The sequence below is a fragment of the Sinocyclocheilus rhinocerous genome, unplaced genomic scaffold, assembly GCF_001515625.1.
Source record: "Sinocyclocheilus rhinocerous isolate Xijiao unplaced genomic scaffold, SAMN03320098_v1.1 scaffold1697, whole genome shotgun sequence".
Classification (NCBI taxonomy): domain Eukaryota; kingdom Metazoa; phylum Chordata; class Actinopteri; order Cypriniformes; family Cyprinidae; genus Sinocyclocheilus; species Sinocyclocheilus rhinocerous.
In genome coordinates this window covers 88,001-115,866 of record NW_015629509.1, presented here as the reverse complement: position 1 = coordinate 115,866, position 27,866 = coordinate 88,001, and the positions used below count along the sequence as shown (strand labels likewise).

Below are 27,866 nucleotides of genomic sequence, written 5' to 3'. Positions count from 1 at the left end.
AAGATAAGACCATCTCCGCAGTTTTTTAAAAGGAAACTGCTGTCTGCAGCGAGCAGAATCTTGCCAGTGATCTGCTGAAGCTCTCAGTGGAGGGATGTGCCATCTCTCACCCTGCCTTTTACAACGACAGAGTCTCGCATCTATCCGGCACTTGAACCCGATAAGATAAGACCATCTCCGCAGTTTTTTAAAAGGAAACTGCTGTCTGCAGCGAGCAGAATCTTGCCAGTGATCTGCTGAAGCTCTCAGTGGAGGGATGTGCCATCTCTCACCCTGCCTTTTACAATGTCTAGTTTTCATGTATCGGCGTGTGAGAAAAGAGATGCTTTCAGTCTGTTCTGCTACCGGATCCTGATATGTGTTGCTCTGCAGAGTCCAGGAAATCTGATTCAAAACATAGCTATTGACTGGTAATAACATTTACAGGCATTTCAAGTCAGGTTGAAATATTTGTTTCTTGTTCAATACCTTTTCACTCAGAAATGCCTCACATTTTAAAAAGTAAAATAAGCTGTTTTATGATTTAAAACGTCTCAGGTCTTTCAAACGAAACAGTCAGTGAAGACGAAGAAGAGGATGATGTGTTCTCCCGGCGCCTATTTGTACTATAGTCGCACCAGTAGTGACGTAATGGCTGTCGCCGGCCAACATGTTGTTGGTGTTTTTTCAATGTATGCTTCAGACACGGGTCACGACGAGGCGTCCCCCCCCCCATAGCGACCCCTAGAGGACTAAATGCACACACAACGGTTCTACGTTGATTTGATAGCTTTATTCATTAGCCATTAAACATTATGGATCTATAAGTAGTGATAAGAACGCTTTTAACCCTGAGGTTGTCGGTCCTAGGCGTTTCGATCAAGTTCTATACTTTCAGGACGATTACGAGATGGGAAAGATGCTCGTTTCTATTTGGTTCCTGAAGAACCAGACGCTCTGGCTGTGTCAAATCCCTCACGCGCTTCCCGAATGCCTCCAGGTGTATTCCACTTTCATTTGTCATCCAGAAATATGATGGCATCAGCTATTCTCTTCAACTCCACTGAGAGAGTTTTTCATAACACTGCTGCAAGACATTAACAATAAAAAATCCACCAATCACTTCTGGAGACCTGTGAAGTCATTGCGGCCTAGGTAAGCAGGTTTACATTTGGAGGTTTTTAATGAAATACTTGATTCAAAATAAAATCTCATGCTCGACTGGTTTACATTCAGGCACAATATTTTCCTTTGCTTTTGTATATGAAGGGTGTTGCATATGAGGAACATTTTTATTTTAGTTTCTTCACTTTAAGGTTTTATTGTATTGAATTAGGTTTATAAAATTTTTTAAAACTAAGTTACAAAACAATAAAATTCGAAAGAACTGGTTGCGATTCTTTTTTGTATAGTTTTTGTTTCAGCTTGTCTTTCTTTGACGTTTATTTTGTTGTTTGAGCTCCCGTGAGTCTTTTATTGTGTATATTATTCAAAAGATCATGATTTTATGGTGCTTATGTCATTTTTTTGTAGCTTGACAGCTTCTCTTCTCATTCACATTTATTATACTTAAGCAAGAATATTCCTCACAAAATAATCATTTGTGTTGCAGAGAAGAAAGGAACAGCACAGAAATGAGGTGAGGGTGAGTAAATAATGAATTTTTATTTTTGAGTGAATTTTTTCTTGAATTTTCATTTCATTTCACAACACAGGTACAAGAACAGAGTTGGGTTCATGTTATCCTCTCAAAATGTCTTGACATGGTGGTGGTGCACTTTTAAATTTTTAATTGAATATTCACAAGATTATACTAAAGTCTGCAGCTCAGAATCTGTGACCTTTGGATTCTTTTTTGTTGCATTGAGTAGCAACATTTGTGAGAAAAACATGTGCTTTTATAATAATGTCCCGGGTTGCACCATATGTTGCTCACAGAAAAAAACACTAAACCCACTTCCCTTTTTTCTTGACACTTTTGAATATCTGCCTGTGTGCATAATGCAAAATCCATCGAGAACAACTGCACAGTCGGGAGTGTTGGCAGGCAGACAAGAAGCACATGAAATTACAGTGTTTGTATTCCCCATGGCTCGTATTTAGTGCCAAGAGCTGGTTTATTAGCCAAAAACCTCACGTTGCCAAACGTGACTAAAGGTAAGATCTGTATCTTTTCGACTTGTTCTGAAGGCTGAAGCCAGTTTCTGATAGCAAATGCCAGTTTCTTGCCAGTTCTGCTGGCAAATCTGGCGTTGGTGCTTGTGTTTGTATCACAGACAGAAGTGATTAAATGGAAAGCAAATTGAGACTTTTGCTAACTCAGAAGTGATCTCATCAATGTCTCAAAATGTGTTCACACCTGGTAAGATTCCAAAAAAAAAGTTTCCACAAAACTATTGAGCAGCAAAACTGTTTTCAACATTGATAATAATAAGAAATGTTTTCTGAGCACCAAATCAGCATGAAAACCTGCTGAAATGTTTTATCTGAAGGCTGAAGCCAGTTTCTGATAGCAAATGCCAGTTTCTTGCCAGTTCTGCTGGCAAATCTGGCGTTGGTGCTTGTGTTTGTATCACAGACAGAAGTGATTAAATGGAAAGCAAATTGAGACTTTTGCTAACTCAGAAGTGATCCTCAAAATGTCTCAAAATGTGTTCACACCTGGTAAGTAAAGTTTCCACAAAACTATTGAGCAGCAAAACTGTTTTCAACATTGATAATAATAAGAAATGTTTTCTGAGCACCAAATCAGCATGAAAACCTGCTGAAATGTTTTAAAATAAATAAACAAAAATATTGAAAAATAACATAAAATGCCAAAAAAATAAAAACTACAAATTTAAAAATAAAAGCTAAATTAACATATCAATATAAATAATTGTGAAATAACACTGCCCCCATAATATATCTTAATGTCCGAAAATATTAAAGCTTATTTAAAAATGCAAATAAAATTAATTGTTTTCTGTATAATTTCAATGTGCACATTTAAAAATAATTTGCTTTGTTACGATGTAGACATTTTGCTATTAGCCTGGATGCTGCACTAAAAACCATTCAACCAACACATCAACATATCCAGTATATTTTCTAAAAAATATAAATAAAAGTCTGAGTGGTGCTTGCCTGTACAAAACCCAATGTAGGTAGTTGCCTGCATGCTTTGGAAAAAAATGATCATAGTTTCCACAAAACTATTAAGCAGCAAAACTGTTTTCAACATTGATAATAATCAGGGACAATCAATAATAGTATATTAGAATAATTTCTGAAGGATCGTTTGACACTAACGACTGGAGTAATGCTGAAAATCCAGCTTTGCCGTCATAGAAATAAAATACATTTTAATATTTTAAAATACATTTTATTAAAATAGAAAAACTTTATTGTAAATCGTAAAAATATTTCTCAATGCTACTTTTTACTGTATTTTTGAACAAATAAATGTGGCCCTGAGCATAAGTCTTTCCCTGCAATAAATAAATAAATATCTTACTAACTCCAAACCTTTCAACTGTAGTATGGGAAAGTGTGATAGTGTATGTAAAGTGATTTGCCAAATGAAATTTGGGCCAGAGGTTTTCACAGGCGTGCAGCAGCAGCTCATATAGTTTTAGTCGTATCTCAGCGTGTGCTCCACTAGTGAGAGCTGCCGTTCCCCCTGAGAGAAGCAGGGAGGACTGCATTAGCCTAATAACGGACATCTGGTGGCCATTCATTACCTTGACCATCCTTGATGTCCTCGACCTGGAATGTCATTTTTCCCTTTGTAAAGATCCAACTTTGGTCAAATCAACAAAGGAGATGGTGGAGAGGAGAGAAGCTTTACAGGGAGGGCAGAGGGACAGTGGTGAGATGTTCATTAGCTGAGTGGATGCCTGTCGTGGGACGTCTTAGAAGCGCTGATCAGAGGGATGGACAGGTGGAAGGATGAGAGGCTCTGATCTCGGATGACCTCTGATTAACTAAGGGGATTTTTGTGCTTGTGCAACACAGGACCTTTACTTTTTGATTTACTGCTCTTAAGACAATCAGCTTTATGAACAGGACTGCTCTGTGCTACCTAAACCTGCTGAAAGGTCATTTTTAACTATAACTGTATAACTAAATTTGAAAATAAAAAAAGTACATTTAAAAATAAAGCCAAATCCTTTAATAAAAAACCTCTAAAAAAACATAACAAAATTACTCAAATTAAAAAAGAAAACTAAAAATATAAAAATAAAAGCTAAAATAATACTGCCCCTGGAATATATCCTGTCCTAAAATATTAAAGCTTAAAACATTAAACCATGTTCAACCAACACATCCACATCCAGTATACTTTCTAAAAAAAATATACACAAGTGTCAGTGGTGCTTGCGTGTACAAAACCCAAATGCAGGTGCTAGGTAGTTGCCCTATGATTTGGGTGGGTCATAGAGTTTAGACAAAATAGTAAATCTTTCCTCAGCAAACACCACTTATAATTCTTACGAACTCAAACAACCCATGGTTCTTTTCTATCGCAGCGCGTTCTTTAGTTGTGTACGATTGCTTTGGCCTTGAGCATGGTCAAAGACTGTCTGACTTATTTATAGTAACACAGAGCTGATAAAAGCACTGAAATCCAGAATAATGTACCATGTAAAAGTAAAATGTAAAATATATATTTTTTTTTGCAGCACAGCTGAAAGACAAAATGTATATTGCAATTATGAATATTTGTCGCATGGCTATTTAAAACATAAGGGTCATTCCTGTTTTGCAGTGCATTTGTATGTCCCCATCCACTGTTGTTATCTTTAAATAAAAGTAAAACGTGGGTCATAGAGTTTAAAAAAAATAGTAAATCTTTCCTCAGCAAACACCACTTATAATTCTTACGAACTCAAACAACCCATGGTTCTTTTCTATCGCAGCGCGTTCTTTAGTTGTGTACGATTGCTTTGGCCTTGAGCATGGTCAAAGACTGTCTGACTTATTTATAGTAACACAGAGCTGATAAAGGCACTGAAATCCAGAATAATGTACCATGTAAAAGTAAAATGTAAAATTTGTTATTTTTTTTGCAGCACAGCTGAAAGACAAAATGTATATTGCAATTATGAATATTTGTCGCATGGCTATTTAAAACATAAGGGTCATTCCTGTTTTGCAGTGCATTTGTATGTCCCCATCCACTGTTGTTATCTTTAAATAAAAGTAAAACTATTAAAAAATGGGATTTGGTGATAAAATAAAATAAAATAAATGAATTGAATGAAAAATAAAAATAAATGAATTGAATTAAAACAAACCAACAAACCAAAAAAACCAACAAAAAACATAAAAACAAAAATGTTACCCTAACAATAAATTTGTGATAATTAATAGTTAATGAAAGATAATAATTAATGAAATATAATAATTAAAATAATAATTATTATTATTATTTAATAATAATAATAATAATAATAATTATTATTATTATTATAATTATAATTAAAAATATATATTACAACTACACTAATAATATATAAAGAATTAAAAAAAATTAAAAATAACACTGGCCCAATCATATATCCCATTATCCTAAAATATTAAAGATTTGAGAAATTTAAATTAAATTAATCATTTATATTAACCTCTCAAATGAAAAACTTTTTTAGGGAATTTATTAATATTACATTTTGTATTAATCATATTAAAATGTTGTTAAACTTTTGAAATATTGTTTTAATTGGCAATCAATTTATAGATTTATCCAAAGCCTTTTAAACTTTTGTAATGCCCCAAGAAACAAGCAACAACAAAAAAAAAAAAAACCAATCCTCCAGGAAGTGACATTTATTACAAGTATTACAATGTATGCAAGTATTAGCAATGGATTTAATGAATTTAATTTGGATTTGTGATTGAGCCTGACTAGAGCACATTTCTCTTTTATCAACATAAATAGCAATATCTTTAATATAAATACTTCCAACAATTACAAGCAATTTCAAATTTTTAAAGTTCAATTTCAAAAGGTACTACATGACAGAAATGATCCACATAACATACAACAGAGCCCGTGTTTTTTCTTAAAACATGGCTGCAGATTGATTATGAAACCGGAAGTAGTGACTGTAATGAGAAGAGCATTAAACCGTTCGTTCCTAACCCTGAGCCACATTGTTATTCACAACTATGAGTGTGTGTGTGTATGTGTGCACATCCATCCATTGAAATGACATCCACAATGTCTGGTGTTCACACTTCTTGCTTATCTACCTCTGGAAAGGGCATGCCGTAGGTCTAAATAATGCATTACATCTTTAGTTTATCTTGGCCATACCGCAAAAGAAGTCTATTTCCCCACTGCCGGAGAAAATATGCTTGCAGTGCTGCTAAGGTGTCAGTGTGTGTGTGTACCTCTGAGACACTGAGAGAGAGAGAGAGAGCGATACACAGCAATATATTTCTTGTATATTTGGATCTCAGAGTTTTGTGTTCTAGAGAGGAGTGAAAAACTAACTTGGAAAATGGCAAGAATAATCTTCAGTCATACACCTGCCTCTGCCCCGGGGACTCGTCCGTGCCAGGAAATATTTTTATTTGTATGCATTCGTCACATGAGGTTAGGTGGCTTAATGAAGTTGTGCTGGCGTAATCTGGGCTATATTAGCTGATCAAGTGTAGAAACGGTTTGGCCCACAATTCTTCTGTAATGAAAACACTATTTAAATATGCATTAAATCATAGAAAGAAGAAAGTCACTTAGTATACCTTTTTCCATTTCAACACTGCATATCAGTCCATTCCTCTGAGTAACTTTATCTCTTTTATTACACGATGTAGGTACTTTTTTTTCGTCATCAGAACAGATTTAGCAATGTAGCATTGCATCACTTGCTCACCAATGGATCCTCTCTGCAGTGAATGGGTGCCGTCAGAATGAGAGTCCAAAAGGCTGATAAAAACATTACAAAAATTCACAAGTAATCCACACCACCCCAGTCCATCAATTAACATCTTGTTAATTGAAAAGCTGTGTTTTTTAAGAAACAAATCAATCATTAAGATTATTTGAACTTTAAACTGTTGTTTCTGGCCAAATTATGAGTCCATAATCCATAATAATATACTTCCTCCAGTGAATCCACCGTTTAGAACTTTGAAATTATTTTCACTTTTAACGGTGCTTAATCTGTGCATATTTCTCTCCTGATTCAAATGAGAATGAAGCAATGGTTTGAAGTTAAAATGTCTTGATGGATTTGTTTATTACAAACATGCAGCTTTTCACTTTTGTGATGTTGTATTGTGATGTATTGTGATGTTTTTATCAGCTGTTTGGACTCTCATCTGACGGCACCCATTCACTGCAGAGGATCCAATGGTGACAAAGTGAACAAACTCAATCAAGTGAATCTACATTTTGGATGGGCAGAGTGAATTACCGTAATATTTTTGGAGAGTTCATTGCGTTTTGATCATCTCATATAGTTGAATAGCTTTCGACTAGATCGACATGTATATTGCCACTAGAAAGATTTCTTATTGTGAGCACTGAGTGCTGTAATAGACTCTAAATGAATTCAGATATGATTCCCATTTTCCCCTCACCTATATGTTTAAAAACATTGAAGGTTATGAGTAATGAAGTTTTGGTTATTCATATTCCACACACACTTGTGGTCTGTAGGGATTCTTGAACTTCCATAAATGTTCTCAGTTCTATTAAAATGTTCTTTCATATTATTCTTTGTGCTGGTGCTTCTACCTACATTCGTATGACTTTTTCTTGTTATTGAAATGAATTCATCCTAAACAATCTTGAAGACCTTTTACATTTCCACAATGGTTTGACCTTCAGGATTCTCCAGTGCTCACACATTCTCCAGTGCTATACTTCATTCATGTATTCTACCTTTAGTGTGCAAACATGAACCCATCCACCTTGTTTTGCTCTTCATACAATGGGCTGAGCTTCTCCATTCCATCAAATCTGACAAATGAATGTCTTCTTGCAGCCAAATACCAAATGCAGCGTGGTTTCCCTTTAGAAAGCCTGTGTGTGTGTGTTTTTTAGAGATATTCCCATTAGCAGCAGAGGGAACAATATCACCATTACTCCTCCAAGAGAAGGACTTAGATGCCGAGCCAAAGTTGGGCTTTTGTTCTGGGAAGAAAAGCGAGATGCTGAATGGTGGATAATGATCTTACCGAAGCCAGTCAGTCATCTGAGTTTAGCAGTTCTTTGGGTAACCTTGGTTCACGTTTCCTGTGCTGTTGTGACATTATCATATCAAATGGGTCATTCCAGAAACATATTCTTAATTCGTCTGAATACTTCCATGTGTGTTTTTGTGATATAAGCTGATAAAAGTGTGTGCAACATTGCAAGTCTTACCCTGAATAGGAAACCATAAATCAAAACCCTGAAACGGTCAACGTTAAATGAATCCTCAGGATTTTCATTCCTGTTATCAATGGAAAAGTTGAATGTGCCTGAAGTAAAAAATCATCATGTTTACTGAAGCTGAACTTCTTAACAAATGGAAAAGCTGATTTAAAAATCAATAGGCTGCCTTGTTCAAGGGCAGATTAACTCCAGATGCAAGAAAAAGTTTGACACATCGCTTTAAGAAAAATAGAAATAAATGTAATCAAATATGCAGAAAAAAAAAACTCACTGGATCTTTTTTTTAAATAATCTGCAGTATCTTTCCACCTATAAATAGGAGTGATCAACTGGAACAATGCAGCTGATTTTGGCTGAGCCTGTTTGTTGGCTTGGTTCAAATAATTTGTTGAATACACAGTGGATCTGATGAGTATATAGATGCACTGAATTGTTTATTCTCTTTGTCAGTGTTGTGTATGTCGGCCTTGATAAAGAGAAAGTTGCATTTCTGAACCAATATAACACAAATGTACACATGGTGAACTCCAGTTTTCTCAGCCAAGGAATAACTATAAGAGCATCTCTGGACTAGTTGATCTTTTTTAGGGTGTATGGTGAAATTTTTTTTTTATATATATATATATATTTTATTTTTTTTTTTTCACTAATGTGAAAGTGCAATATTACTTAACATTTGTTTTGTTTTGAAAGCAGATACACAAACACATAAAAACACACACAAACACAAGATTCATAAATTAGTACCTAGTTACTAAGAATCACTGCAGATAAAGACAAATGTGTCTGGAGCATCTCCTTCAAAATGATTCATTTAGCAGGCCTGTATTGTCACACACTTTATAATCGTGAAAAAGGCTGTAAAACTTTCTGCTTAAAACAAACCCGTGCGATAGATGGGCAGTTTACTCGCAGGCAAGACCAACTCCATAAAACAGGCTCTCAAACAGACATCAATAGCTGTTAATATTTAATTCTGCCCATCCGATAATGCGTTTCACTGAAACAAATCATTACTGTATTGAATTTGAGATAAATGGTGTGCAGAAAATTCTGAGGCTTAAAGCATTTTCCACTATTCTGCAAAGTATGCAATTTATATGCATGCGTTATATAAAGACATATGCGATTATTTATCATGCTTTCATCGCAGGGAAAATTTAGATTCTTCATTCTGCAATAAAAGACACATACAACAGTACAACACAGCTACATAAAGTCCTTTTAAAGTTTTATTCACTTAAATTTCTCAGTGTTAAAGCAACAAGAAAACATTTAGAATGTCCTTTGGTGTGATTTTCTTTTTTACACGTCAGTATATATACTGTATGTAAACTGATATTCTTTGATGCCAGCACGTTGCCAATATACTTTAGGAAAACTTCACAATCCAACTGAAGGAGAAAACAAAAGTGTAAATGAAATAAAATAAATTTCAGACCAGCATAATCAGATATTTAATTCAGTATGCACCTTGATTGAATGCACTAAAATGTTGCCCTTAAACACATTTCAGCAATAATACAAAAAAGTATATGTTCTACATTATCTTTACTCTGTCAAGAAAATAACTTCTGTATTAATACAAAAATTAAATACACTGATGACTGTCTAAGCACTTCATCTGTTTGGGTGAAAACATACATCTTTGACCGTGGCCTCAGCAAACAGTCCGTCACATTTCATATTTTCATATTCTATTTCATATTCATCATATTTTTTGGAGGATAAGGGGGTGTGCCACATGAGTGTGACTAAAATCACACAGACTGAAAGGAAAACCAAAAAATTATATATACTGTACTAAAAAAAATATCAAGGGTTACAGAATAACATTCACAAAAGCACAGGGTGGAGGAAGGATGGGGCTTTTGACGTAAAGGACACTCTAAAGTTTGTTTTTGAAGGTGAGGTGGGACGTGTTAGCGGGACGAGCTCAATTTGAAAGCGGATCAAATGTGACAGTCTGAATAGATTTTCTTATATCCACAATGCACTGACAGCAAAGAATGCTTGTTTCTTTTCTTTTCTTGAGTCTTTCTCCATATTGTTTTTTTTTCCGTAATTGCCAGTTCACACAATCCGGACAGTTTTCCATCGCTCCGTGTCACAATAGCCAAAAGCAGTCTACAGCCAACATGATACCCAGAATGGCTCAGGTGAGGGGTGGCAGCTGGCTTTACTTGTACATGCCGCTGGCTGAATGCAGCTCCCGTTGCCTTGGTGATAAAGGGAGGAAAGGGATGAGTCTTGTCCGCTCCAATCCCTGTCACTCTCTCATTCTGATAGGGGAGTATCTATTATGGCTTAGTTCACATCTCTACTTCCTCTTATTTGCTTCATGAAGCATATGCTCAGGTAAATTCTATAAATAACACCTTGATGTTTTTTTTTACTTTTCGATTTTCATATTGAATCAATTTTTATAAATACTATTTTTATTGATGTATTATTTATTGTATTTTGTCTGTCATCCTCAGAAATTTCGCTTTGATATTTGGGCACATTCCACATGGCCGGCCGAGTGTCGGTGGGTCTGGTGCGCTGCTTATACAGAAGAAGCTGGACAGTCGGAGATCTGCCTCTCAAAGGATCCAGCAGATCTCCACGAGGAAAACGGGACCCAGGACGGACAGCAGCGAAAGCAGGATCAGCCCAGGGGGACGGAGGGAAGCCTGGCCCGAGTCTGACCCTCCGCAGCCGCCTGGCTCGTTCTCGCACCGCGGTTTCTCACAAAGCAGGCCGGTGAATGCCGGAGGACACTGACAACGGATGTTGTTCACACACACGCCGCCGTTTTGGCAACGCAGAAGTTCGTTGTCACACACTCGGGCTGTGGCATTGAGAGGAAAAGGGTAAGCAGAAGACAAAAACCCACACACACACACATATAGGCTACACCCAAACAAGTATGAACACTTCTATGATTACATAGAGCTCTATCCTGAGATATCATATATTCATCTATTGCTGAAAATAGACAGAAATAGTCAATACAAAGTGCAGGCAAAGTATTGATTGAAATGAATCACAAGTAGAAAACTTAATATCATTATTAATAGAAATTCATAAGTGAAAAATATTAATAGACTTTTTTTCTTACAGAAAATTGAACTCGAGATTTGATTAAAATGTTCCAAAAAGCATCCCTGCTCAACGGCCACCTCAAAATAAAGAAAATGTCTCTCAAGAGACCTGGCATTAACCCAAACCATTAACACGGCAGCGGTTTCTCCAAATCCCTGACAATGACTTGCATTCCCCTCAGATGTATCAGGTGCATTTAACAACAGGCCAGACCTCGGACGTAAGCTGTTGAGCAAGCTTCAGGCAAACAAATTCCAGTGTAAACTAGCAAAACCAACAGAGACAAATAAAAACGGATGAACAAGCCATGCCTTTCACGTCTTCATCAAAGCATTGTAATTCTGCTGATTGGAAAATAATCATCTAACACACAAACGCTGACCTCTATCAGTTTGCGAGGAATGATTCTGAGAGGTCTTGTGCGTCGCAGCATCTGTTTAATGGCTGTTACTGAGCTATTTTGGGCTGGACTGAGCAGACAGGAAGAGCTGGATGATAGAGAGAAGAGGTGTAACTCTCCAGTCATAACAGGCTGATTAGGGAGCTGGCAAAACTACATGGTCTCCAGCTTCTCTCTCTCCATCTGTGTGGATACGGGCTTTATGGTTGAGTCAGGGAAAAATGAGCCCCTGTTTGTGTCCATAATTCCCTCTGTTCATCACTGCCGAGTCTTTTTACGATGCAGATCAATCGTTCCCTAGTGAAAACCCACACTCGCACCACAAAACAAGACCCAGAAATTGTACCTGCAAGATGAACAAGCTATTTGAATTATCGGTGATTAACACGCATAAAGATCGAATGGGTTCAATTAGTATCAGTCTCAATAGTATTTGTAGGCAAATCATAAATTTCTTAATGTTTGGAACAAACTGACACAATTTTGTTTAAATAATAATAATAATAATAATAATTGTATCAAGGTGTTAAGAAATATCAAATGTTAAGAAATATTTGTATCGATGTTAAGAAATAACAAATGTTAAGAAATAATAATAATAATTTACAGTAAATTAAAATGTATTAGATTATTTCTTAAATTTAGCCAAAATAGGGCATTTACCTAATGTAACACTTCACTTGTTTCAGTCTTTTCTCTCCGATCTTGTAAGACTTCTTAAATCAGAGTCAAAATGTTAAGAAACATATGGGCATTATAACAAAGTTATAGTTGCCCTCAATAAGCTATTTGTGTTTGAAGTTGATGTAGATTAGAGTATCTAGATTAGATTAGTTTATCTAGTCTTAATAAAAGAATCTAACAAAAAAAGGTGTAGGATTTACTTGTAAACTATTTTCCCTCAGAAATTGCTAGTAAATTTCAAAGAATTCCAAAGAAATGGCAATAAATGGAATATGATGCAGAATTATAGTAGAAAGACTGAAACAGTATTTTCTTGTAAAATGTACTGTAATAATCTTTGCTTTATTTACAACTTCCTTTTTTATTTTTACAGTGCCTGTTTTTCTCTGGTGTAGTAATGACCTGACCATCAACTGTCCCTGAGCACATTTTACCCTGTCTATTTTTCCTTGTCTTTAAGAAACAATAAAGAAATGATGAATCAAAAGATAGAGATTCTTTATTGATTCAGTGTTCTGGATAGGAGATTTTAAACTCCTAAACTGCACAAAACACGTTTAGACTACTGTAGATGTTTCCTATTATAAATGAATTGAGTCTTCACAAGTGTACGGCATATTGACTGTTTGCAATTGAGACATCAATGTTGCCTTTTACCAAACTGTTCATGAAAAGGAGATTGTACAAAAAGAAGTAAGAGGTAATGAGTGGATTGTGTCTGTGGAAAGAGTTTTAGAACACCTCCTCTTTGAGGGAAAGAGAGCAAATTGATCGATTGCCTTTTCCACAACTGTGGCCTTTGGAAAGAGTGTTCTTGTGCTTCATCTGAAGAAAGACTTAAAAGAGGCACAGTTTTGCAGGTAATGTATCTCTCAAGAGTTTGGGTCTTTTTGCTTCACCCTGTGAGTTCAACTCTTTCTGTCTCCTCAGTTTGATATCCCCTGATGACCAGGAAAAGGTGCTGAGGCAAGAAGAGCCGTGTCAGTGATTTATAGCTGTTATGGGTGCTAACAAACACCTTTACCTTCCAATGGAGGGGGGCATGGAAACTATTTACTCTGCTGTTGGTCCTACAAACAGTTTAACCTCTATAGCCTACGCCACGCTCTCTAGAGCCCATGCACATCTAATAAATATAAGCACCTATTTTAAGAGAGCAACAGAAGCTCTGTATGTTTAAAGCATGTGCACTCACAAGCAGGAAAAAAGTGCTCAACCTCCAGTTCTGCATTTGCAATTTGCTTGCATGTAAATAAACGGTAATAAGAGAATTGAGCAATTTATTGGGTTTGCTTTTGATAAGAGGGATAATATTTATTGAGAACAGCAGTAGATTGCATGGTGCGCTGGGAAGAAAAGGCTTATTTGAAGAAAGATTTGAGCATTAATTGCATACCGAAATCTGCATACAGATGGACGGGATCAGGAAAATGAGCCTTAGATTGCATTTATCACACACATTATGGCCTTTGGGACTTTGAATGAGACAAATGCTCAAAACTTAAATCTCTTGTCTAGGACGTCTAACGAAAAGCGTCTGTGCTGATGACAACATCAAATTAAAATGGTTATGGTGATTTACCTTAGTGCATACCATTGGCTGAAACAGGCACATGGTAATGCATCTTCATGCTGGTGAATGATGGATGTGTATAAAGAGTCATGTCTCTTTATTTCTCTCCAATATGTTTCCCAGAACAGACAGTAATGGGAGTGCATTTGCCACATGTCACTATTTGTACCAAACGCTCTGGTTTACTTTACTCTCGTGACGTGTGATGTTGTGAATTTCTGCTTCTCAACTAAACCAGCCTTGTAGTGTTGGGTCTAAAGCTACACAGAACTCAATATACACATATTTACTGGACTGTCCATCTCACATTATTACAGCCAACGTCCCTGTGTGATATCTGAGGCTTTGTTAAATGTTGACCTTTGATGCTGGAAGCCCATTGAAGAATACAAATCAATGCTTGACCTACGGATCGTTTCAACCACAGCGCTTGGAGCCAAGAGAGAAGAACCAGCCATCACAGTGTGGCCATAACAGCAAACAGCCAGAGAAAACAGCACAGGCGTAAAATGTTCTGCTCACTCCAAATATTAGCTCAGCTGCCTGTGTTCATCTGCGCAAATGCACGTGCATGGGATTGTGCCCGAGGATTGTTTGCATGGTTTATCTCTGTGCTTGAGAAAAATTCTACAATAATACTATTAATAAAAACAATGCTAATAAATGATTAGAATAATTCCCTCAAAATGAATTCTGCAGTTAACCCACTAACAAGGCAGCATAACAGGTGTGACTGAGCCCCGGATGGAAGTCAGTCCAAGTTTTTTTTGTTTTTGTTTCCAAGTGCTGTAAGCAAACCAAGCTGCTCATTCCCGGGTAAGCCAAAAAGAAGCAGCAAACAGAGAAAATAGAAAGAGGGAAAGAAGAAGGGAGGGAGGGGTAGAGAAAGAGAGACGCAAAAGAGAGCAGGGGACTGAAGCTGCAGGTTGGGTGGAGGTTCTACTTACATTTGCAGCCATTGTCCCACAAATATCCTGGCAGACACTCATGGCACTTAGCCCCTGTCGCTCCCTCCTTACATTTACAATATCCTGTGCCATTACAGCGATCAGTGTCTGAGCCAAAGGGATTACAATTACAGTCTGTAGAAACAAGACACACACATACACACAGTGGGGAGATGGGGTCTGCGGTCTTCAGCCTCAGATCAGCTCATGAATAAAGTCCCTCTGTTTTCAACACAAAAAGCATTTTCGCTCAAAATGGGCCTCTGCTGCCTCCTTCATGCACATTGCTAGTCTACAAAGGACAGATTTATAACCCCTATATCTGAATATTTACCTCACATCTACCATTTCAAAGGAATAAAATGAGAAGCATCAGCTGGGGAAGGTGAGTGAAGGTGGAAAATGGAAACAATGGCATTTAGTTTAGTAAGGAAAACGAATGTTTGTGAATGTTCAACATCTTGGAAGTCCCATAATGCAAAAGCGTAGACCATTACTGAGTGACTGCACTGTGTATTCTGAATAATTTTCTGAAAACATATTTCTATATGTAGTTTAGCATCAAAAATGAGTGGCATGAAGGAAGGGAACATACAAAAGAGAAACAAATGGCGCTTTTCCACTGCGTGGTACGACTCGGCTCAGTACGGCACGGCACAGCTCGGCACGGCTCGGCACGGTTTGCGTTTCCACTGCAGTTTAGTATTGCTAGAATGGACGGGATTATTCACATGTCGTTATAGTTGCGCTGCCTCTACTGCCGCGACTCCTGGAAAACTTTTTCATTCCGCATCGCCCCATCAAGCTCTCGCTGGATCCTGATCAGCAGAGTTTGCCCGCCACGTTTTGGTAACGGTACGGTTCGCTTGGACCCCCAACCGAGGTGGTACTAAAAAAAGTACCAGGTACCAGGTACTGTACCCAGTGGAAACCCCCCCAAAAGTGAACCGTACCGAGCCGTACAATGCAGTGGAAAAGCGCCAAAAGACAGTCACATGGTTTCCTGATTAGCCAATTCACTTGCTGCCCATAAGTGCATTCAACTCAAATACTGATAACACTGATAATCATAATTAAATCCTTTGATACTACAGAAAATGTCCTTGAAGTCTACATTAAAGGGTTAGTTCACCCAAAAATGAAAATTAGCCCATAAATTACTCACCCTCAAGTCATCCTAGGTGTATATGACTTTCTTCTTTCAGACGAATCCAGTAGGAGTTATATTAAAAATTGTCTTTGATCTTTCAAGCTGTTTAATGCCACTCAGCGGGTGTTGCATGCATCAGTCCAAAATAAGTACAATAAAAAGCGCCCATCCATAAAAAAATGTCTCACATGGCTCCGGGGGGTGAACAAAGGCCTCCTGTAGCGAATCTATGCGAATCGAATCGGATGACGTATGAGTGGATTTCTGACTGGATTCGTCTGAAAGAAGAAAGTCATATACACCTAGGATGACTTGAGGGTGAGTAATTTATGGGCTAATTTTCATTTTTGGGTGAACTAACCCTTTAAATGGCATTTGCATTAATTTTAATTTATGTATTTCTGAGTTAAACAAGATACTGATCGGAAAAATTTTATCTAAGTATTTTATCCAAGTAAATAGTCAATTTTGATTTCATGTTGACTATAAGTTTTTGGCAATGTCAGTAAATTTCCAGGTCATGGATCACCCAAAGACATCTGGCCAATTAACTGAGGTCTGCTTATGGTGCTGAAGTGCCATTCAAAACCTGCATTTCTTGGATATCCACAAAGACGACAAATAATTTGAGCAGATGTTGAGCTACTGAGGGGTATTAAATATGCAACAGTTTTAATATTATCAATTCAAAAGAGAATCTGATTAATTCTCTTGTGCTTTCTCAGAAGAACTTGGACCTGTAGCCTGAAACTCTGATGTGTGTAATGGCATTTCTGATCATGACTGTACATTTGTTCTTAAACATTTCTTCTTTTTTTGAGGAAACAAATAATTCCTTTTAAAACTCTCCTACTTCTTTTCAGTATAAATTCATCAGTGTTTTCAGATGCCTAGCACAACAGAACACTTTACAAGTGTGAACATAGCCTTAAGGTTTTGCTACAGAGCAGATACGCGTTTCATTTCTAAGTAAAGTCATTAATGCTTATTAATTATTAATGCATTGCTAAAACACTAACATAAACCTCTCCCAAGATGCACTTTTCATATATTTTGACAGTTCTGTGGCCCTCCTGTGACTACAGATATTGCTCGGTTGAAGTGGAGGTCAGAGTCTGTGACCTGTAACACCTAAAGATGTGTGTGTAAGTCACACAGTCGTGACCTGCTCCCAGACACCTCTCTCGCTCTCTTCTTTCTCTTGCTTCTTCTTTCCGAGAGTGACATATGCAACACGCAGCACCTTTTTCTGTGGGTGCGAGCCCTCCCAGACACCTCACTGGGGAAGTGGGATGGCAGACATCACCTCTGTCTCACAATGACACCTGTCTGGCTTTTGTTTTTTTGTTCTCTGCTCTACCTGTTTATTTTTCTTTTATTGGCTTTGTAACAAACATGAAAAATTACCCTATTTTTCCCCTACAGTGTCTTCTGTCCTAATTTGCTGTGGATCATCACATCATACTTGCTGGTTTTGTAGTCAAAGACTGGAGGGTCAACGTGGAGATCAACGTGACTTTGCTGACGCACACAAGCATGCGTGAAGAGACTCGGGTGATGACAGAGGGATGGACAGACACAGAGAAGGGAGTGAGGAGATGGAGGATGATGGAGCAATAGAAACAGAAGGCCAGATGGTAGATTTGGGGGGAGTGTGATGTGCGATAAGCCGTGTTGGTGGATAGGAGTGCTGGAGGACTGACCTATGCAAACATTCTCATCGTCCAGCTCTGCTGAGGCATTGCGGTAGTATCCAAGCTTGCACAGCTGGCAGTGCTGCCCTCTAGTATTGTGCTTACAGCTCACGCAAATGACGGTGTTTAGCACTTCGAGGTAACTGCAGCGATTGGAGTGACTGAAACATTCGCAGTCTTGCAAAAAGAGGAGAGAGATGTGGCTGTGTTTAGGGTAAGTGTGTGCGAGTCACGGCGGCGCTGCAGAAGAGGGGCACCATGGCATGCGAGGTTTGGATGGTCTGAAACAGCAGAAGCGGTGTTAGATGTAAGATCACCTTAAGATGAATGGAGAAGCGGTGTTGTTATTAGAGAGTTGGCCTCGAGCAAACCACAGCGATGGAGAGAAAAATAAGAACAGGAATGTTACATGGAAATCAAACACGAGCAGATGTACTTTTCAACCTCGGCAGAATGCGAGTGCACGTGCGATTTGAAATTTACATCCGCTGTACTATATTCTATTGCTCATGGAGAGTTGTCTCACAGAAATGATGGAAGGGTGTAGTGAAGGAGCTGGAACTTTCAAACACAGGAATAAAACAATGGCTTCTATTTTCTATGCCCCCGAAATAACAAAGCATCTCTTAGGTCGAAAACGGGTACACAAACTGTATCCTCTCCACAGAACTACTGCCATAAAAATGAAAGACAAAGCATTTTTTTCAGTATTGATTCTGTCAGCTCCAAAATGAGAAATAGCACAAGCAAATCAGAAATAACTTCCTATCTATTTCCCCATAGCCTCCAAAGAAACCAAACAACGTTTATACAGGACCCGCAAGGAGTCTGTCCTAGTTTCAAAGTGAAGTTGAATCTCGATGCTCGGATGCTGCTCTTGGCATAACATAACAAACTGATGGCATTACCCTGACCTGCCAGGGATGCTTGGTCAACCAACTGGCCAGCACCTTCAACCCAATAGGTCTGAAAAATCTGAGTTACGCTCATAAAGCCTCCACGTCCCTCCCTCCTGAGATGATTCCAGGGCTTTCGGGAGAAATGGAGGGCTTCTCATTATCGAGATCTGGATTGAGGTCAGGCCTCCTCTGCAGCCTTTTCCCCCATCCCCCGACTGGAGGAGTTGAGACAGACATATCTCCTGTAAAGCGATCTTTAAAGCTGCCTGGATATGTCAATCATTCTGCCTGGAAAATGTTTTAGAGGGCCCACTTTAACAAAAAACTGACGGGCTTCTCGTCTGTGAGCCACTGCGGAATTATATCAGATTCAATGTTCTCATCCACACTTGGATCAGCAACACTGACTGTATATAACCCGTTAATCTGACAAAGTCAACATGATTTGAACACTTCCCTCCTGATTCATCAAGTAAAATCTCCTCAATTTTCAAAGACTTGGGTCTCTGAAGCATTCGGTACAGAGCTTCCATGATGATTCAGGATGGAGCTAATCATAAAACAAAGTAAACAATTGCACTAAAATTACTATATTTGTACTTGATACTATGCAAAGTGGGAATAGTAGGGTCAGGGGTAGGTGTTCTGCAAGTGCAGGAGGTACAGGACTCACTCTGGATTCATTCAGGGCATAGTGAAGGGGGTATTTCGGACAACATACACTGACACAGAATAGTGAGAGTATATGAATCGAGTCCTCCTACCTCTTTTACTGTTTGCAACTTGTACAGAAGGAACGGTTGACAAAGCAACTTGAGGAGCTACTAGACAAAATAAAGACAAAATAAATAAAATAAAACACATGAAATCAACAGAAACCCAAATGATGATATGAACATTCCAATCTGTCTGTGCCAAAAGCATGAAATTGACAATAAAAAGAAAAGAATTTAGACTAATCCTGTTACTCTGCCATAAATGATAAAAAATATACAAAAATAACACAAATTTGCACAGCGCACGTTCCATTCCCTGCAGCTGCTGTGGTTTGGAAGTTTTTGATGGCTTTAGAAAAGAAAAAGCCTACATTGCTGGCAGAAACTGCTCAGCTGGCATTAGTGTAGTTTAGCTTCCCAGGCTTCTTGTGTGAGAGTGCGTAAGGCTTAGATCCCCACGTCCCGCTGCCAGTCCGACACAGCAACAGAACAACAGGGCTCAGAACAATCCCAAAGTTATCAGCTCATCGTGCAGTCACAAAACAAACCAAGGGGCAATGAGCATTATGTCCTTTACTAACCTCCAACCCCCAATTCAATCAACAACGCTGTTTACTCAGGGTCGTTGTTTGCGTGATGCTTCTTTTTGGACATCTGCGCAATGGATTACCTTGAATCAGTCTACCTAAAACTGCCATGAAAACTCCCCAGCATGGCTGAGAAAATATTGAGAGGGCCCAAGAGAGAGCGCCATGCCAAATTAAAATGGAGGGCGTAACGCTTTAAATCATCTGTGTGTGTCTTCATGGCTGTTCAGCTTGTTTCTTAGAAATGCTGATTGCTCAAAAATCTCAGTGTTCAGACATGTCAGAAACTGGTACGTAAAAGAGAAAAGGCAAAAAGAAGACGTTTGTCCATCTGGAATGATTCAGTACAACAAATATACAAAAAAGACTAACTGTCAGCAAACTTCTGCTGAATCTGTTTCACTCTTACATCAGCCTAAAAATCGTTCTGTGAGTCAGATCATAGGAAATTGTATCCAAGTTAAAAATGTACCCTACCTTGATTTCGGTTAGCGACACCTAGGGATGAAATGTTCTGCCGAACTGCATGCATACAGGAGAAATCAGGTGTTAATTGAATGCACTGGCTGTCGGATGTCAGATGCACTAGGACGGGTCCAGTTTGGACTCATGTACACATAAACAGCTACACACATCTCCAGATGGGTCATTCATAAAGTTGAGCTGATAGGCTCGATGAGAACAAGCAACCAATAGAACAATCACAGATCATCTCTAGAGATTGTATGTAATTGAGCTGTGTTTTGTGGCTTACTCTATATTAATACATGGGAATGACGGCTGACAGTGATGAAGGGAAATCGTGTCTTTCGGGTGTGAGACTGGATTGTGCGCATGTGTATTCATGGTTGCTTGAGATGCTTGTTCAATTTATCAAATTGATTCATTTGAAGTGTGGTTCTGTATGACAAAAATAGCTAACATTTGAAATGACGATTTGATGGGAATATCCTCATAATTACATACAATTCATTTCCTTAGCGGCGGAAATATTAGGGCTGGGAATGGAGCAGTCTCGTGTCAATCTCAGAGGCAGCACTAAAGTGAGAGGACCAAACCAAATGCTCCATCCATCCAACACAAACATGGTTAAGTCCCTTATGTGCTGCTTCGTGGTTGACCTCAGTGTGTGGGCACGTGAAACGAGGACAGGGTGCAGGAATTCCAGTGAGGACACATCTATGAATTTGAATCAAGATTTTTTTTTTTCTCCAGGGACATAGCATGGTGGTTGGGGACTCGGAGAGCATGCACACGCAGGTTACTGACAGAGGAAACCCATCTTGAAGACCCATTATGAAATTGCCTCTATGTCCAATCACATTGGGAGAAATCTCTTTTTCCATGTGATTTGGGGAATTCCGTAAACTTCACTATGAGTTTTCAGTTCAAGCTCCAGTAATATTTCATGAAATAAATTAAAGATGAAAAGCAAATAATTTCTGTAAGATTAAGATAATGTAAGTTCAGGGTGTGTCAACATCATAAAGTGCTTCTCTTTCTTTAGATTAGTACTTGGTTTGTCAGCATCATCTCATCAATAAATTTGCTTTGTTTGTTACTCAATTTCATAAAAACTATTTCAAACAATTCTTAGCCTTTAGCTTTCATTTGTAAACTAAAAAACATAAATGCACAATTTGGATCCATCAAACTAATCCAATATTTGGAGAAACACTTTTTCTACAACCCTTTTTAATGGAAGTTCTCTCTTAATTTTTGAATCCAGTGAGACACAAAGAGTGAGCAAGCAGCAATGGACAACCATTGTAGTCACTATCAGTTTGGAACAGATCTGACCTCTGAGTGATGGACAAATCCAGCTGTCCTCTCTCATCACATTCCATGACACTTGCACACACAGAAGCCTCTGCCGTGATACCCATGGGACCACGCTGAGCTTTATTATTGATATAAAATGTGTTCCGTATTAGCAAGTGATTAGGAGCAATGCTCATCGCATCTGCTCTTCATTAATGTTTTTGTTAGTGAAAATTTGGATAAAAATTGGATAATGAGAAGTGACAGATTTTAATCAATGCCATCCCAGTAATGAAATGCAATCATGTACAGCCAAAATCTCATCTTAAAATATTAATTTTACTCTAATGCCTGCATTAGGCAATTCTGGCAGGCTTAATAAACTTGAAATAGAATTGGGAAAAGTCAATAAAGAATTCAATTACCCTCAAGCAACTCTGAGGAAACTGCAGTGTTTTCTTTTTCAGTCTCGGCATAACATCTCCGTCCTCAAGGACACTCTTTACAAGCGTTCTCTATAGTTACGTGAAGGAAGAGAGAATGGTGTTTATAATTGTTATAGTGATGGTCAAAGGACGGTTTTGGTACTAAAGTAACATCAAGCTGTTTGGGACCCTGGTTGCATTGTGAGTGTCACCTCTTTGTGTCTTTCTGGATGGAGGTGTGTAAATTCACCATGAGGACAGTGAGTGAATGTTCATGGCATGGCGTTTGAATAAGAAATAATGGAGTGAGCCCATGCAGAAATGGCACAGCACAGGCCATGCTATACGGCCAAATACAAAACACACTTGAGGAGAGCAGAAGGGAGTGTCCACTTGGTTTGACATACATTTCTGATTAAAAGTGCAACTTTTAGTGCAAGATTTTTTTTTCTGTGTTCACCAGTTTCAGATGGTCACTGGTAACATCAAACAGTAATTTATGTATAAATAAGACTCCATTCACTCTTGTAATAATTTCAATGTTCATTATTGAATATTTGATTTATGTAATGTTATTCCATACACCTGTGATATATTATACCAATCTATCAAAAGAGGAAATGTGTATATTTGTCCTGGACCTAGGAGAAGTAAAGCATGTGGAAATATTCAGGGCTCTACATGCATTCTGACTTGTTCAATATCTCTGTGGCTCCAGTTTTCACATTCAACCTCCCTGCGCCTGTAACTCTATCTGTCTGCTGGCTTATGAGGCCCCTGGCAGGACCAGATAATACCACATAGACCTGCATTTCTCATATTAAAATGATCTTCCCCTCTTTCTACTTCGGACAAGATCCTGAACTGCTTTACAGCCCCTGTAGCGTTTATAATACATGTAATGCATGCACAGCCAGCATTTGAATTAGTCCATCCATAATCTTTACTATAGAAAACTGCTGTTTTCTAGAAATTTATTTAACTCAACCCAACTCTAATTAACTTCCAAACCAATCAGATTAGGTTGCGCAGTTTATATCCGATAGATCTAATGAAAATCAGAAATAAATGTTTAACCAGAAGTGGACCTGTGTTGAAGTGAGAAGCAAAGCTGATCATCTCGCACTTCCTGTTGATATAGATCTATGAGTTTGTTTACTTACTAACTGGGCCAACACTATTTGGCAGACCTGGAAGAGAGATGAGAGAAAAGATTATATTAGCACCAGTAAATAGCATTAGCAATACAACAAATAGCAATTTTAAAATGTAATACAAAGCAATAATAATAAACAAAATACTAATAATTATGTCTATTAAAATATTATTTTTATACAAATAAATATTAATACAAATATGAATAAAAACATCTACAATGCACATAAAATGTAATCTTGTTTTTTTGTGTCAAATAATTGATAACAGCTGAGAACATCTTTGCATTGTTTAAAAAAAAAAAGAGCAAATTCAAAAGAAAGAACTTGTAGTGGTTTATTAGCTTTCTTAATAAATGAAAAATAAATAAATAAAAGGGGGAGGTGCTATGTTTCTCAATCAAGAGGACCATTTGGAAAACAGTGAATGGAGGATTTCCTATACGATGGAGAACTCTTGGAGACAATGCTCTGGTGGCAGAAAGAGAACTGAACTCACGCCCTTGCCATGTGCCATCGATCTAGTGTGCGCCATCTAATCTCCCTCCCTGATCTCTGCTTCACAGGGACAGTTAAGAGCCAAATTTATGACCTTTGGAAGGAGGGCTGAGAAATGACTAGGACAATAAAGGCTGCAGGCACCTCCGATGAACACGTGTGAAGACTGAGTCAGAAAAATAGCAAGAGGGAGAGGAAAGTGGAGAGGTCAACCTGCACAGGGAAATATAAACTCTAACATCATGCCCTGGTATTTAGATCTGCCAATATAAAAGAGAGACTTTCCTTGAAGAAATCCTGCTCGATTTTCATTTAAGAAGTTAAGTGAAAAATCCTGCACACTTCTCTGACTTGAATCTTATATGCAAACTATAGCACATGAGAGTTTTAGTTCCATTTTCACACTTTCCGTCCCCTAAAAAAATTTTCTGACCCCCCCCATAGCACCCCCTTGTGGACTCCAGGGGTGCCCATTCCCCAGTTTGAAACCCCCTGCTTTAGAGTAAGGTTTTACTGTCTATATTTGCCAAATTATATCAACTGTGCAATAGCAATACATTCTCGCTCTCTGGTTGCAAGGGTGTTCTGGCAGTTTTTTTTTTCTTTTTCTGGGAGATTTATTTATTTATTAAGGCTCCCTCTTTCAATGTGAGTCTATGGATTTTTTTTTTTTTACTTGCAAGTCATGACGGAAAAAATTATGGCTCATGTTGATGCTGCATCTGACACCACAGAAACACATACAGACGTCTGGATATACTCTAAACAGCATCAACAGTGTAACACAGCACCTCTCATAGCACACTGTCCGCTCTCTTTGCTTTAAATACAGTCAGGCTTTTAGTCATGGTGTGCATTCATCCTCACGATTCATGTAAGTGCAATTCAACCTCTTTTTAAATTTATTTATTTATTCATCTCTCCTCTTTTGAGTTGGACAGTCGTCCACCCGAGACGGACGCAAAATATCATGTGTCATATCATTAGATTACCTTTCAATCACAGCGGTTTTCAACCCCCCTCACCTGCTGAAACTCTCCATTATGTCGGGGAGCAGGAATTGAATTGTGAAGCCTGATGCAGAAACACATTAGGCTGCTTATGTTTATTGCATACTCCATTGATTTTTACCATCTGAACTTTTGCACTCTGGGGTTACTCGAGTCTCCAGGATCCACCATTAATGAGCAGGAGTGTGTGTGCTAAATGAATACACATCCTGGAAGATTTTTCCATTTTACCTGATCCTTATTTTACATGTTAGGTTGTCATTTTTATGCTATTGGCTGTTTAACACACCTGAAATATTATCTGACAGAATGTGAAAAAATTATACCTTCTGGGGCTTGTCACTGTGGAAGTGTGAAAGAGACAATTTTGTACCATATCTAGGTGCATATTAGCATCTTAGGGTAGTAATATGAACCCTTAAGGGGAGGTAAATAAGGTAGAAAGATGTCCCACCAGTGACTTGCTGTAATACCTCAAAGTCACAACTTTCACACATTTTTTTTCTTATGTATATATATTATAAATATGCCTGTATATACTTATTCTATGTTCCTTCTATTTAAACAAATACTTCCTTGATTTTGTGCAAATCCACACTTCCATAAATTAATAAGACCCTTTTCTCACAATCAAGCAATTATGCTGTCAAAATACTCCTACAATGTTGAATGAACATGCACAGAATGATAAAGAATAGAGACTCTCTTGGGGGGGAAATCCACCCACACCCACCTAAACACATGTTATACTGACAGTTAAATTTTCAGTCTTCTTCCCAGAGGTTGACGGGACGTAATTAACCCAACCTGGGAAAGATACCAGATCTGTCCTGCCCTACATAACACACTCACTCGCCTGCCAAGTCATCCAGCTTGAGGGATTCCCGCTGGACGGCACGAAAATTGTGACGACTTTCCTTTTTTCCAATTTGAAAGCCAATCTGTTCCTTAACCGCCCATTTCCTTCGCCAGTGAAAGGACAAAACCCTCTGTGATGCTTTATTTCATGTTTCATGTTGGAAACAGAGCTAGTTGAATTGCTGGTAGCCTCATTATTGTTGTTCTGGTAGAGCAACATCCTGACCTTCACAGAGTCTCATCTGTTTGCTTTTTCTGCCCACCTGGACATTCCGGTAACGCTTATCTACAAAATTTCTACCCTAGGCAAAGTTTGTAATTACTTTCCCTGGCCGCTTACATCTCCTGGCCATCCATCATCCATTTTCCACCCGGACGTGAGCCGTGACATGCACAAGCAACCGTGTGCCTCAAAACGGAAGGAAATGTGACAATCCACAACAGTGGAACTTGTTGTCTAACCTCCGCTACAGTAACGGTGCCTCCATCTGAACGTCTTACAGGGCAGAGTGAATAGATTTGTACAGGAGATAGCAAGTATGAAAAAGTGACTGCGATGAGTCACAGTCACAGTTAAGATTCTGGGAATGCGACGCACGGCGGAAAATCCTGTGATGGAAGAAACAAATATTTGAAAGAGAGATTACCGTTGCGGCAGCACAGAGAAAGATGTGGAAAAGGCAAAGTAAACAAACCAGGTCTCATGGGGGAATAAGGAGAACATAACACAAAACAAAGAAAGAGAAAAAAGATAGAAAGAGAGAGCGAGCGTAATATGCTTTCGGAGCTGACACTACGAGAGTCAAGATGGAAATGGAAACAGAACCCGTGGAGGTTGTGGAGGATATGCAGCCAGGGTGGAGATGTTAAAATGAATAATTAGATAACACAAACGGTACAAAATAACTCTCCTCTTCTGGGAGAAGACAAGATGGCCACCTGGCCCTTCAGATAGCACTAATTAGAGCATCCGTACGGCAGTGGAACGAGGATTGAGGACACGCTTAATTACACTTCCAAGATCGTTCATGTTACACAACAAGAAAGGCAAACACCTTCAACGGGACGGAACCGTCTTCCTCTCCGTGTGTATGTTCTTTCTATAAGACAGTTTGCATGTCTGAGGGTGGCAGGTAGGGGAGGAAGGGTACAGCTGTTATAGTTTCAGCCCAGGAATGAACCATTTGATTCAAGGACGCCGAACAACGGCAGGCAAACACACTGACATCTGGCAGCCCTATACTTATGTACACTAATTAAAAAACAAAATCAGCCATCAGTCGTACACTACGGCACCGTTGATAATAATTTACTCTCATTGCGACTGTCATCTCCAGATGTGTTGGGCTGTCTTCTCTAGCTAGGCTGAACGGAAGTAAATGAGGTATTATGAATCTCCTCCCCTGGTGGATCTCGCTCAAGCGTGATTTTCATGGCTCCTGTTGTATGCCGAGTGGAATTTTGTATCCAAATAATTAAATGTTAAAAAGCTGTAAAATCAATAAGTCGCATAAAAGCTTATATCATGTTCAGCTTTTATCCTCGCGGACTGAAGCCGAGGTCAATGAGGAGCGATAAAAACCTTTACTGAAACCGTGTCGGGACACATCTCTCTCTTTAAGTGCTTTGATCGCGAGTAATTTACAAGGCCAGACTGGGCTGATTTGAAGTTTCATTTGCACAGTTTAATCCTGCCAGGACAAGAGGAATTAGTCAGTTCTCTGTAAAGAAGTGCTGTCTTAAACCACAGAGTATTACTCCGCAGCATGGGCGATTGCCCCCCCAAATTGTGAGTCATGGAATCCCTGATGTCGGCCCTGCTGCAATTGGAGCGCTTAGCCAAGCGCTAAATACCCTCAACGTGTTTTTGCAGCATTGAGCAATGTAACCAATCACAGACATATCTGTTGATTTCTTGAACGCAATGGCCAATCAGAAACGTTTTGTCAGAATTCCCTCACCGCTGAAAGCACCGCAGTTTTTAAGTGCAGTTTTGCACACTCATGAATCATCTCATGACTAAGTGCAGACATGATGTAAATAAGAGATTCATTGTGCAGTTTAGAGAGCTTAATT

General features: G+C 38.5%; 1 protein-coding gene across 7 annotated transcripts in view; it reads right to left on the bottom strand.

Moving 5' to 3' along the window:
* Positions 1–10,397: 10,397 nt before the first annotated feature.
* LOC107739003 (netrin-G1-like) overlaps positions 10,398–27,866 on the bottom strand; it is a 93,162-nt gene continuing 75,693 nt past the window's right edge. For 3 of the 7 annotated variants that reach the window (XM_016550949.1, XM_016550950.1, XM_016550951.1), the window contains 4 exons: positions 23,434–23,460; positions 20,562–20,606; positions 19,546–19,605; positions 10,398–11,180 (listed from right to left, as the gene is read on the bottom strand). In XM_016550949.1, coding sequence (XP_016406435.1) covers positions 10,933–11,180; positions 19,546–19,605; positions 20,562–20,606; positions 23,434–23,460 — 380 coding nt within the window. In that variant the 3' untranslated portion in view covers positions 10,398–10,932. Of the gene's footprint in view, positions 11,181–12,478; positions 15,174–19,545; positions 19,606–20,561; positions 20,607–23,433; positions 23,461–27,866 lie in introns of those variants that run through there. The other 4 variants (XM_016550952.1, XM_016550955.1, XM_016550954.1 and 1 more) reach the window with 4 other exon arrangements.